At 54.7% G+C, this 12,249-nt stretch overlaps 1 protein-coding gene across 2 annotated transcripts; it reads right to left on the reverse strand.

The window, feature by feature from the left end:
* Window positions 1–431: 431 nt before the first annotated feature.
* Window positions 432–5,783, reverse strand: DYNLL2 (dynein light chain LC8-type 2). 2 transcript variants are annotated; one of them, XM_066563461.1, is made up of 3 exons: window positions 5,654–5,783; window positions 2,405–2,543; window positions 432–830 (listed from the first exon to the last, which is right to left on the reverse strand). In XM_066563461.1, the coding sequence occupies exons 2-3, from the start codon at window positions 2,534–2,536 to the stop codon at window positions 693–695; spliced, it is 270 nt and encodes an 89-aa protein (XP_066419558.1). In that variant the 5' UTR covers window positions 2,537–2,543; window positions 5,654–5,783; the 3' UTR covers window positions 432–692. The 2 variants fall into 2 exon arrangements, with proteins under 2 accessions (XP_066419558.1, XP_066419557.1); XM_066563460.1 differs by lacking the exon at window positions 5,654–5,783 and having other exon boundaries at window positions 2,405–2,557.
* Window positions 5,784–12,249: the final 6,466 nt, after the last annotated feature.

The raw sequence follows: 12,249 nt of genomic DNA on the forward strand, positions 1-12,249 counted from the left end.
TGCTGCTTTCTGCAACAAGCAGGAACTCAGGGGCTGGATCTGAAGCCTTCTAGACCACGCTGAATTGCTTACTCAAGTCTAGGTCAATGTTTCAGTAGAGCCAAAAATACAGCGAAGGGCACTGAGCAAGAACACCGAGGGGTGCCAGCTGCAAGCCTGTATCACAGTCAAAGGTGGAGATCACCTTGGGTGTGGAAGCCACGTCACCCAGAGCCACCCCACCAGCTTTCAGGGAAGGTCTGAGACCTGCCCCGAGGGTACTGGGAGAGCCAGCTCTCTACAGTCTGCAGGGTGGGACAGAGGCTCACACTGGCTTTGCTCCTCTTTGCAAGATTAACAGTCTAACGGGACTCAGTAAGGAAGTCTGGGGCTTTTGGCCTGCCCAAAAAAAGTTTTCCCAGCCTCAAAGAAGGAGTTACCAGTGAGGGAGCTGTTGTGGAATAGTTTTATTTCTTCCCACGTAAAGGCCATTGTTTAAGCATTTACAGGTTTCCTAGTGCAATACAACCAAAAAAAGCAGTAACAAAAAAATGCCGCCTTCTTCCCAGGCAACTAAACAGAAGTAGATTTTTACTGCAACATATACACATTAAATATAGTATACAGTCCATGCAGCGGCATAGCCATGTTAGAGGGAGTCGTGGCTTCAGCCATCAGTGCATTACAGTCCAAATTTCAATCGCTCCTACTTCCTATCCAGACTTGAAGAGAAGAATTGCAACCTGACCCAAGTAAAAATAGATGAAGTGCTTTGTCTCGTGTGTTACATAGCTGCCAAAGTTTCTGCCAACAATGCAGTGCCAAGTTGGGTTGTATTTCTTGTCAAATTCCTGAAGAAAGAGAAGAGAGGCATTAAGGCCAAGAAAGCCCACATCAGAACAGTTCTAAGCACAAATTCTGAGCTGGTTCTGTTCACACACTATCACCTCTCCTCCTACCTGAAGCATCTTGAGATACCCACTGCAAGACACTATTAAATTAAGCAACCAAAGCCTCTGCACTGGATTGTCTGAAGGATTCGACACAAGCAAAACATCTTCTAAGCCTTGGAGCACCACCAGCCCTGGGCAGGAAGAGCAGATGCAAGAGCTCTCCTTGGTACAGCCCTGTGTGTAGGCTAATCAGGGGAATAATTCTCTCCCATTCCAAACCCACTCACAAAAAATAAAAAAAGGTTTTGGCATGTCTGCTCCAGCAAGGCATCTGAGCTTAAAGGTCACCTAAAAAAAGGAAGGAAGAAAAGCCTGGCTTCTGCTATTTGGGACTCTTGTACACAAAGGGGAGAAAATCCACACTGAAAATGAGCAGGCAGAGTCACAGGCCAGAGAGCAAAGACCCAAGAGGTCAGAGGTAAGCAAGCTGAATGCTGGTTCAACAGTCTTCTCCTGCTTAGCAGGCAGGATAGGGTTAAAGACCATTTTCCTCCCTCTAATTAACAGGACTCCCAAGAACACCCTTCCCTCCCCCCCGAGACAGAGCCAGAAGAACAGACTCAACATCCAAGATTAAAGCCAGTTCTAGTTCTCAGACAGCAGAAGAGTTTGAGCTCTTTGCAGGTAACCTTTGAAGTTAGGAAAAGGCTTTCTTGCCAGGGCACGAGGGTGCATCAAATTTCTTCCCTCCTCCCAACACACTCTCATGAAATAAAGGCCAAGTTCTTTTTGGATGCCTTCTGTTGCACTCCCTCACTTTACAGGCTGCATTGCCCCGAGCACTTAGAGCTAAGTCATGCCTCAAAGTGATCTGAGAAGTCAGGAGACACCTTTGAATCCTTTGCCTTCAAGCTTAGATTACAAGCAAGGCCCAAACACCAGCCCAGGTGCCAGGACTTCACTGCCTCTGAAGTAAGATTTCCCTCCTCCAAGAGCACTTTTCCTGACCATTCTGAGAAGCTGCTACAGGGGGAACCAACAGCTCCCCAGGTGCCATCATCAAGCATGAGACTCAATTAACAGACTGCTGCAAATGGGGAGAGAACCTCTTCACCAGCCAGGGCAGCTGCTTGCACTGTTTCTAACACAGCAGCTTCCACAGCCCCAGCAGCCAGCACAAGGCCCATCCCAGAACCACACATGCACTGCTGCCCAAGTGATCCCACCTGCACTGGTGCTGCAGTTCTGTGGAGCAAGTCCTAAGCAGAGGCAGCTGCCAGCCCTTTCCAGGCTGGCAAATCCTGAGGGACAGCACTTGCAGTTTGCTCAGAGCTTGCCAGAGCTCTGCCACAGCCCTCCCCTGACCTTGGAGAAGTCACTCCATCCTCTTGAAAACAGCAGTAAAGCAGCCAAGAAGCCAAGTATCTTCTCCCTCCCAGCACGCAAGCATGAAGGCTCAGCCACTCAGCTCCTGACAGACTCAGGAGCTTTGGGAAGTCGCAGCCAGCACAGCACCCTCATCCCGGAGTTACCTTCTTGATATATGCTGCAATGTCCTTTTCTATGTTGTACTTCTCCATGGCCTGTGTAGCACAGTCTACAGCATCCTGCTGCATGTCCTCGGACATGTCCGCATTCTTGATCACAGCCTTTCTGTCAGACATGGTGAACCTAAGGCAGAACATAGATTCCTTTAATCCCTTCCCAAACAGGAGACTGCTTCCTGTGCATCAGAGGTTGTCCTTTCCGTGCAGGCTGCGTCACAAGGCGATACCACACACCCTGCTATGGCCACAGTGAGTTTATCGGGGCTGCCTATGCAGCCCCAGGCCAAGGTGCCCCTTACAGCCGGAGCACTGGCTGGAGCTTAGATCAGAGGTAGTCCAGCACCACCACACGCAGGAAAAGCTTATGTGTGGGAGGAGACGGGATCTGCAGAGAGCCACAGCCCTCCTGCACATCAATAGGCTACAGCCAAGTTTGCCATCCAGGTGTACCAGTGCTTTGGAACATCCCCTGCTCAGAGCCTTGCAAGCAACAGATCCCAGACTGTCTGCACGGGCACAGAGCTCAGGAAGCACATTCAGAGCAGCAGTGCTTTTATTCTACCCCATCCGAGGTGTCACAGCTCTAGTTTAGCCTGGAAGGAGCATTGTTCCACATTCAGCCATCATCACACCTCCACTTCCCTGCTGCTCTGCCATGAAACCAGCCTTCAGCTGTTCCCACGGGACAGAGCCAGTCTGATGAGGCAGAAGCAGGTTAACAGCACACTGCAGCCTGGAAACAGGGCAGGGGAAGCAGGTCCCACCACAGGGACAGAGCTTGCCAAAGCTCTCCTTTCCTGCCCCCTCCTCAACTGGGAACCACAACTCAGATGCCAAAACCAGCATGCTACTGCAGTCCCAGACTTGTCCTGGAGTGAGGTGTGCAACCCCTTTGCTCTCAAAATTAAACTGCCTTGTACCAGCCACTGCAGCCATCAGATCTGACATGGCCTTTCCAGGGAGGTGTCCAGCACGGTTCCTATTATCGTAGAAAACTGGGATTTCATGACCCCAACTCTGCAGTCTTTCTTCAAGCCCTGGAGAAGGCCCACCATGAAGGCCTGCTCTGGGCACCACAGCCCTCATTCCCATTCCTCACTGAAGGCCTGGAGAGGCACATGGTACCTGGGGATCCAGCTGCTCACCTTGCAGCAGCTCTTACCCCAGCACATTAAAACTTTGTGGGAATAAGCTTCTTAATGGCAAGGAGTGCCTCCAATTAAGCCTGCAGAGCACCATTAAGTTTCCTAAATCCTTTTACAGCACTCTAAGTCTTGAGTGATACTACCAAGTGTGTTTTGAAACAGTGAAACTACACATTTTTAGCTCTGCTGTGGAGTGAAAAAAATCTGCTGCAATGATCACTTCCTGGAAGAGCCCCAGAAAACTGAAGGAGTAGCTTTGTTACAGCAATTAAAGGAGCTTGCTACCCAGAGAGAAAGAGAATCCGGTTACATAATTGCAGCCCTCTGATTACAATACTTCAATTCTTCCCTCTGCCTGCACTTGAAGACTTCTATTGCCACCTTAATTTATACAGTTTAGATATAGTGTTTAATAGAGCACTGCTATTAACACACACTAACAGCAGCGGGAGGAATGACAGGAACTGAGCTCCACTGCCAACAGAGAGCACATGCTCCTATCACAGCCCTAGAAAAGCCACTTCCCGGCTGTTTGCTCCTTTCCATGCCGTGGTTTCAGCCAGTGGGGCTTTGCCTGCAGCACAGAAGACGAGGGAAGGAAAGACACGGCTCAGAACAGCCCAAACCGCCTGTAGATAACTGACCATTCCTTGGAAAAGTCTTCTGGGTGTCAAGTTCACAGGAAGAAGGAAGCAACAGAAATCCACTTGTGGGTCATTCTTCCAGAAAAGCTTCTTTAGGGAAAGAGAGCAAGCAAGCGCTGACACACACCAAGCCTTCACACACCTGCACTGCTCACAGAGTTCAGAGGGCACCTGCCATTGCATAACCAGGCAGAGTGACCTGCAAAAGGCACCTTCCCTCCTCATTGTCTAGGCGAGGAGCATCCCAGTGCAGGCCTGTGCTGCCGCGGGCGACAGCGCCAGAGGAAAAAACGCTCATCCTTCAGCAGGACTGCACCCGCTGGCCAGGAGGCCTCCCCTGCACTGCTCCAGGGCACAGCATCCCCCAGGGCCAACACGGCAGGGGCTGTGCTGCTGCACCTGCCACAGGAGTGTCACACCCTGCACCCACCTGAACACCAGAGCAGGGCCCCAGGCTCTGCTCACTCCCTGGGGGTTACAGCAGCACCACAGACACAGCATAACCCTAAACCACAAGATCACAGGTGGCTCTTGGGGTCTTGCCACCCAATCTGACCCTCTTTGAGGAAAACCACAAAGCCCCAGCGCTCATCTCAGGGCAAGATGGGCCTAGGAGGGGGGTAACATTACAGCTCCAGCAGCCACCCCTTCCCCCCAAGGGCAGGATGTGGTCTGTGAGGAGGAAGACCACAGCCCCAGCTGCCACTCCAGGGCAGAATGAGGCCTTGGGAGGGAAATTAGGCCCAAGGCAGCACCCAACCCTTTTCTTACCAGAGTAGGATACGGTCTTAATTGTACGTTCAAGCCCAGTACTCCAGCAGGACAGGCTGGGGTTTTGGGAAGAGCAGGAGACACAAGCCCCCTGGTAACCACTCCTTCCCTCTCCGGGCAGGACAGAACCCTAGAAATGAGATGGGGCTAAAGCCCAGCATCCACCACTTCCCCCATGAGGACAGAATGGATCGCGAGGATGGGAGCACCCATCACTTCCCCATCAGGGCAACACAGACCCCACGGGTCGGAACGGGGGACAAGCCCAGCATCCACCGCTCCACCACCAGGACAGTATGAATTTCGCAGCTGGGGACGGGGCCCAACCCCTCCACGAACCGCATCCACCACCTTGGCCGAAAAGGGCCCTGAGACGGGGTGCGGCACAGCCCCTTCCCCCGCAGGGCTCCCGGGAGCCGGAGCCCTGCATGACCTTCACGGGGGGAGCTCCGGGGGCGCCCGAGGCCGCGGTGACCTTGCCTGGAGCGGGACCGGCTCCGCAGCAGCGCGGCCCTCCAGGGAGGGGCGTGCACCGATCGCTCCCCAAGAGCCGGTTGCGCCCGGCCGCGGCAGCGACCTCCGCCCTCGGGGCGGCCCCGCCGCCACCCCGCACACGGAGCGACCGGTGTCGGGCGAGGCTTGGACAACCAGAGCCCAGCGAAGACATCGCTCACCTTCACAGTGACAGGGCCACCCCGGGAGGGCGAGGCACGGCACCGAGGAGAAGGAGGTGTGAGGAGGCCCGGCCGTGCTGCCTCAGCCCGCTCCGCTCCGCTCGGCGCCCCGCGCGCTCTGCGCCCGGGCGCCGCGCCGCTCTCAAATACCGCCCCGCCCGCTGCGGCGCGCGGGCCGCCGCCACCCCATTGGCCGCGCCGCCCCGCGCGCCGCGCACCCATTGGCTGCGGCGCGGCGCGGCCCGCCGCGCCCGGCCCGTCCGCCCGCGCTGTTCTGCCTACATCCTGTTTCATCCCACAATGCCGCGGGGCGGCGCGCGGCGGGGAGGGGCGGGGCCGGGGGGGGGCGGGGGCGCCGTGAGGGGCCCGGGCCGGTGTGAGGGATCGGTGGTAGCCCGGGAGCTCTGCGCCCCCATCCCCGGGGAAAGAACCCCTGGAGCGGCTGATCCCTAGAGGGACCTTTATTGCCCTACGGGGTCATGATTCTTCTGTGGGGGTCCCCTGTGCCTTGGGGATCCCTATCACCGGCGGGAGCCTGAACCCTTCTAAGAGGAACTCACTGGGTTGGGTCACACACCAGAGTGTTCTCGGTCAGAGGGCTCAGCCAGTCAAACTTAATCCTGTCTTGGTGATGAGTTGCAGCTTGGCACCTTATTGGTACCTTTCACCTGAGATCTCCAACCTGTGATGCTCATGGATCTCCTGAGCCTTGAGATATCCTCCAACAATGGCACATATTTACAGCCGAAAGGCACTAACAGGAGAGAGGGACTTGAGAAAAGTCCCTGAGGCTGTTTGCACCCCATCTGGGACAGATCCGTGTTCCCTGGAGCTGCACCCCATACCCCGAATGTCCAGGTTTTCAGGTCACAGCAGGCCGGTGCTCAGTGTCCCCCACAGGACTCAGCTTCTCCCCAGACACATTTCCCTCTCCTGAACACATCAAAAGCGTTCCCGTGTTTCTTGGGGTTTTCTTACAGGGAGCAAAGCATGGAGAATGCCCAGTGAAGTCTGGGGAACAACCAGCTCTCACTGAACCACCAGCCCCACATCCTGTGGGAGTCACCGCTTTTCCATTGGGATGTCTCAGGGCATCCTGCCAGCCATGTTTCGTGTGGGAAAGCTGATAAAATCCCAAACCTGGGCACTGCGCTGCTGAGAATTGTCCCCACACACCCAGAGGCTGGGGGTGACATTGACTGAGCTGCTTCATCGTACGTTCACCCCGAGAACATGCGATGTTCCACACACACACAGAGCCAAGAGGGCAGAATGAAACCTCTCTGTTCACACACCTGCTCGTGAGCTCTCAGCATCCTGTGCCGGGGCGGCAGCGAGGGATCACAGCCCAGCCAGACCCTGGCACACAGGTGTGACCCCGGTGCTTCGCACACCTGGCTTTCCTGCACAGGGGTCCGCAAGCACAGGTGTGACCCTGGCCCTTCACGCACTCGGCTGTCCCACACGGGGCTCCTGGCCTCGATAGCTGTGCTCCAGGCACACACCTGCCCCCCCGGCTGCCGGGCTGGCCGACAGCCAGCTCCCGTTTTGGTTGCTCCATTTCACTTGAGCAGCAGTGCCAAGAAGCTCTTTGCAGAAGCTACCTGAAGAAAAGCCCAGCAAAACAAAAAATCCTGATTCCTGTGCTGTCCCCGTTCCCACGCTGCAGTGCCTGAACAGTAGTGAGAGGGAGACAGCACTGCCCAGTCTCAGCTGCCTCTTAATAAGACCAGTTTTAATTGCCTGCATAGCCTTGAGAACCAAGAAAACCACTGAAGGTCCTGAAACCTCCCTGACTTGATTGCTGAATGAAGACAAGCTTACAGCTGGTAACAGCACCCAGGGGACAGACTGGGTTCACTCCACGAGCCCCGGAATGGGCCAATCCCGTTTGTTAATGAAATGGATATTTCCTACTGTGCCCTTTGTAGCCTCTGAGATACTGGTCAGAACTCCAGCAGCAAATAAAATATTTACTGTTCCTTAATGTGTCCAGACCTGAGCCCTGCTTTAAGAGAGAAGTCAGCAGCAGAAAATGAAGTGAGGATGAATGAACACTGCAGTGCCTGGCACTGAGGCTGTAGGAGCACGGCGGGGGGGACAAGGGGACAAGGCCATGCCCGGGCAGGTGACACAGTCCTGGCCTGCCCGGGCAGAGCGGGGCAGCTCCTCGGGCCGTCCCCACATGGCTCCCGGAGCTCCTGCCCACGAGGGCAGCCGGCTCCGCTCAGGTTCGCTGCACCACGCTTGGCTGGGCTATTTATAGCTCTGCCGAGGCTCTGTTGAGGCAGCACATCTGAGCCCTGTGGATCTGCTTGATGAGCTTTCCAGAGCCTTGGAACGGAGCCGCCGCTTGCACCGGCGAGGTTTGAGCTCTGCTCCCAGGGCTCAGCTGTGGGGCTCGGCAGGTTTGCAGGCCAGAGGCAGCTGCTGGGCAATGCTCATCCTGTCTGTCCCACCCAGTGGGAGCCCCCAGCTTTCCCACGAGGGCTCCCATCACGGAATACTCTGAGTTGGAAGAGACCCACGAGGATCATTGAGTCCAGGTTTTAATCCTGCACAGGACATCCCCAGGAGTCACACCATGTGGACCTCCTGGTATTTTTTCAGTGCAGAACCAGCACTTGTCTCCCTCCTGTCCTGGAGAAGCCTGTGGGTACCTTCAGCCCAGGGCAGGAGGCAGCTGCCTTTAGGAGCAAAGGGACAAGGTATCAAAGAGTGGCCCTGAGCCCAGCTGGTGACAGTCTACAGTCCCCAGAGCTGGCTCCAGAGCTGGTGGCTGCTTCTATAATCCCAGTGTAACCCTATCCCAGTTACATCCTGCCTCCTCCCAAAGCATCTGCAGCAAGAGGAAGCAGAGGAGCCCTGCTCCTGCCTGGCTCAGTCCTGCTCCTTCCAGTGCAAGGAGCGTGGCCTTGACAAAGAAAGTGCTTGGAGGATTGATGGAGGGAGATGCATTCCTGAAGAGTGACAAAAGGTTATTTGTTTATAAATTCCTCTGAGTGCCTATATAAAGCACTTCACAGAGATCCACAGGAAAAGGGCCTGGCGTGAGAAGCAGTTTGCCATCTAAGGCTGTGCTCCTCCTGCCCTGTGACCACATGCTTCCCCTGGGATGTGTTTCCAATCCCAGGCGATTACAAGTAAAAAACCACACACTTTGTGCCCATCTGCCACAAGGAATGCAGAGATCCAAGTGCAGGGCTGACAGTGTGAGTGTGGCAGCATTTCTTCCACCAGCTCTACTTCCATGCTGTACCTCTGTAGAAACATCCCCCACAGGAAATTGTTCTTGTTTAACCTAAACTCACTTTGATATGACTCAGCCCATTATTTCTGCTCTGCCCTGCCATGGACGTGGCACACTGACTTACTTTATAGCACAGATCCACAGCAGATAATGGCTGAAATGTCACCTTCATCTCCTGTCCTTGCAGGAATTCCTTCCCTCTCTCTTCCTCCCACATGTCTCCTGCACCTCTGCTCCCCTCCTTTCTCTAGACTCCACCATCAGTCACTCTCTTTGCCAATAATCAATAAAAACAACAGCAGCAGTAAAGCACCTTCAATTAATTCTCTTCTGGAGCGGAATGGAGGGTGTGGGCACTGCTGCTCCATCCCAAGGGGGCTTTGGCCACTTCATCATTTCCACAAGAGCCCTTGCTCATGGCTGCAGCCCCCACTAGCATTCTGGCTGCTGGGTCCCTCCCTGGCACAGCCCCCCAGGGCTGCCCAGTGTGTTATTTTTTACCAGGTTTCAATTGTTTTGGCAAGTGTTTTGCAAAGCACATTCCGGAGGGTTTGCTCTCCATCCTGGCTGCTTTGATCAATCTTGTTTGCAAAGCAGTTTCCAGCCTCTGGTTAATGTACGTTATTATCTCCCTGAATCCCTGCTATTGAACCTGGACAAATCCCGTGGAAAAAGAAAAAGCCCTATAAAAGGAAAGGCTCTAAAACCTCCCGCGGGAGCTGCCACCGCTGACGAGGAGGGTTTGGACACCATGAGTGGTCCTTTAACAGCAACAGCAGCCCCAAGTCCCCTGGATTATTGCCTGATCTGCAAAGGCTTTCATCCCAACATGAGACCAGAGTGCAGCAATACCAGAGCTGGGACTGCGCCCCTGGTTTCCCAGCTGGGAAGAGCGTGTGCCTCCCTGTAACTGCTGTGGAAGCAGCTGGGCAGTGTCTGCAGAGGCTGAGGTGTCCCTGCCCAAGGAGAAATGCTCCTCTGTGGAATCAGACCCCACACTTCCCAGCAGCATCACACACCAGGGCTCTGAAACCCCAGCACGGCCTTTCCCTGGCTCCAGCGTGCAGGGAGCCATGGCTCCTCATCTCCCCAGGTCTGTCCTGGAGCAGAGGCAGCGTGGCACCATGGCAGGGCAGCCTGGGCTTATCTCCAAGGCAAACGGGCTGAAAAATGTGGCAGCTATAGACGGCTTTTTGTGTAAAGCCCGTGTGCCACAAGGCAGCGCGTTCCTGCCATCCCACAGGCATGAGAGAAAACACTCCACGACTTGTGAGCCTTATTAATATGGATTCAGGTCAGCTGCTCCCTGCAAGTTTTTGTGAGTGACTCGCGGTGTGCAGTTCATGCAGGATCCATAAATAAGGACGTCTCTCTGGAATCTTGCCAGGGCTGTATGAGCTCAGGGATGTGAGAACTGCCTCAGTGCATGCAGGGGGACAAGGGGTGAGAAGCCCCCCCAGCCCTCTGCTCCCAGCTCCCACCACCCCAGCCCAGGCTCCTGGACCAGCTGGATGCACTGAGGGCTGGCAACTCCCTTTAATCTGATCTCTCCTGAACAGAAAAACGGGTTTGGAGACAACATAAACACTGAAGGAAAGGTCACATCAAAGCCACATGCTCTGTGACTGTGTTTTGTGGCTTCACTCCCACACTGGGCTGTGCAGGGCTCTGAGCTGACCATGGTGCAGGGGTTGGGGACATAGACTTGGTACCTGCAGGGCCAGGGCCAGGATGATGGGTAATATCACCTTGAGTTTCTCCATTTTTCTGTGCTCCCTCTCCTTGGGCTGGTGCTCCAGCACAAGCCCTACACCACACATGGTTTATCTGCAAGGCATCCTGCCTGCACATCAAAGGCTTCCTACATTTTTAAGGCTGGAAGGGCTGTTGTGATCATTTACTCCACCCTCCTGTGAGCCACAGCACTTGCCAGAGCTGGGTTCCTGTGGTCACACAGAGCACGGTGGTGCTGCCGTCAGAGGAGCTGGGAGGCGCCAAGACGTGACAGTGGCTTTGGGCTGACTGCAGGGTGGGGGCTCCTCCTGCCCCTCCTCAGCACATCCACATCAGCCACGTCCCTGTGCTGCACTCCCTCCACTCTGCCACGCTCCTTGCTCCTTCTTCCAGCCACGGGCTGCAGTCCCAGGGGAGCCCCTGCTCTGAGAACACACTGGGTGCTCACCAGTGAGCCTACTGGGAATCCATGTGCAAACCACTTAGTGCTCATGCATGAAATGATTGAGCAGTCATGCACAGGCTAATTGGGCGTTTGTATGCCAAATAACGGGCACTCATGCATGAACTGCCCGGGTGCTCATGCATGCCCTGATGGGGGCTCACGGGCACAGAATGAGCCACAGGGATGTGCTGACCCCCCTTCCCTGCAGGAGCAGCCCTGCACCTGTGAGAGCTCCAAGTGTGACCCTGTGTGTGCCCCTGCAGGGTCAGTCTGGATGCCGATGCACGACCTCCTCGGGTGCTCAGATGCAAATTATCTGGGCACTTGTGCATTCCCTGATTAGACACACATGCGTGGCTTCATTAGGCACTGGAACAGGCGGAGCCCAGCACAGCGACAGCCCCACACAGGGCAGGGAAACCTGCCAGCACCCAGCACGGGATGGTGTGGCACCAAAAATCCCTGCTGGCTCCCCCGGCGTGTGTGAGCTGGTGGCTCTGCCTCCCCAGCAGCCTTGCTGGCACACACCAGCCGATCTCACACCTTCCCCCGAGCTCCCCAGGGTGTAGGAAGGAGCTACTGCTGAACAGACAACTTAAACCCTGTTCTGGCACAGCTTAAATACAAGAATCTCCGAAAGCAGGAGACAAGGTCTCCACTGTGTAGAATAATTTAGGTCAGTCTCACTTCTGCAACGATTTATTTAAGCTTTAGCATTCCTGGCCCAAGTGAGGGAAAAATGAGGGAAAAAAAATAGAATATAGAATCCCCCGTATTTACACTATTTTTCTGTAATGTTTATCTTGTGGAAGCTATCTGCCAGCACTGCTTTAATCCAGGCCTGCAGACATTTCCACCAAACACTCACATTTCTTAGGATTCTGCCTCAAATTGGAGCAACTTGTTGAGCACAAAATCTCAGCCTGCAAAAGCTTTAAAGTGGTTGCTTCTCTCTGGAAAGTATGTCCTGTCCTTCAATCACTCCCAGGCTTTACCAGAAATGCTTTTGCCTTCATGCAATCAAAAAAACCAGCCATTTGAGTGGGCTCAGAAACAACCCCCTGTGGTACAACTCCACAAAGCATACCCAGGGACCAGCCTGGGAAAGCATGGGTGTTGGAGGTGATGCCTAGCTGGGCAGCTGTGTATGTCAATGTACATAAATGT

This window comes from Molothrus aeneus, chromosome 20 (genome assembly GCF_037042795.1).
Source record: "Molothrus aeneus isolate 106 chromosome 20, BPBGC_Maene_1.0, whole genome shotgun sequence".
Classification (NCBI taxonomy): domain Eukaryota; kingdom Metazoa; phylum Chordata; class Aves; order Passeriformes; family Icteridae; genus Molothrus; species Molothrus aeneus.

What these genes read in the sequence shown, in the direction of transcription:
- DYNLL2 (XM_066563460.1), bottom strand. Translation starts at nt 2,557, where the DNA reads ATGTTCTGCCTTAGGTTCACCATGTCTGACAGAAAGGCTGTGATCAAG. An exon ending in TTGCAGCATATATCAAGAAG is followed by an intron (nt 831 to 2,404) that starts GTAACTCCGGGA and finishes CTCTTTCTTCAG; the next exon opens with GAATTTGACAAGAAATACAA.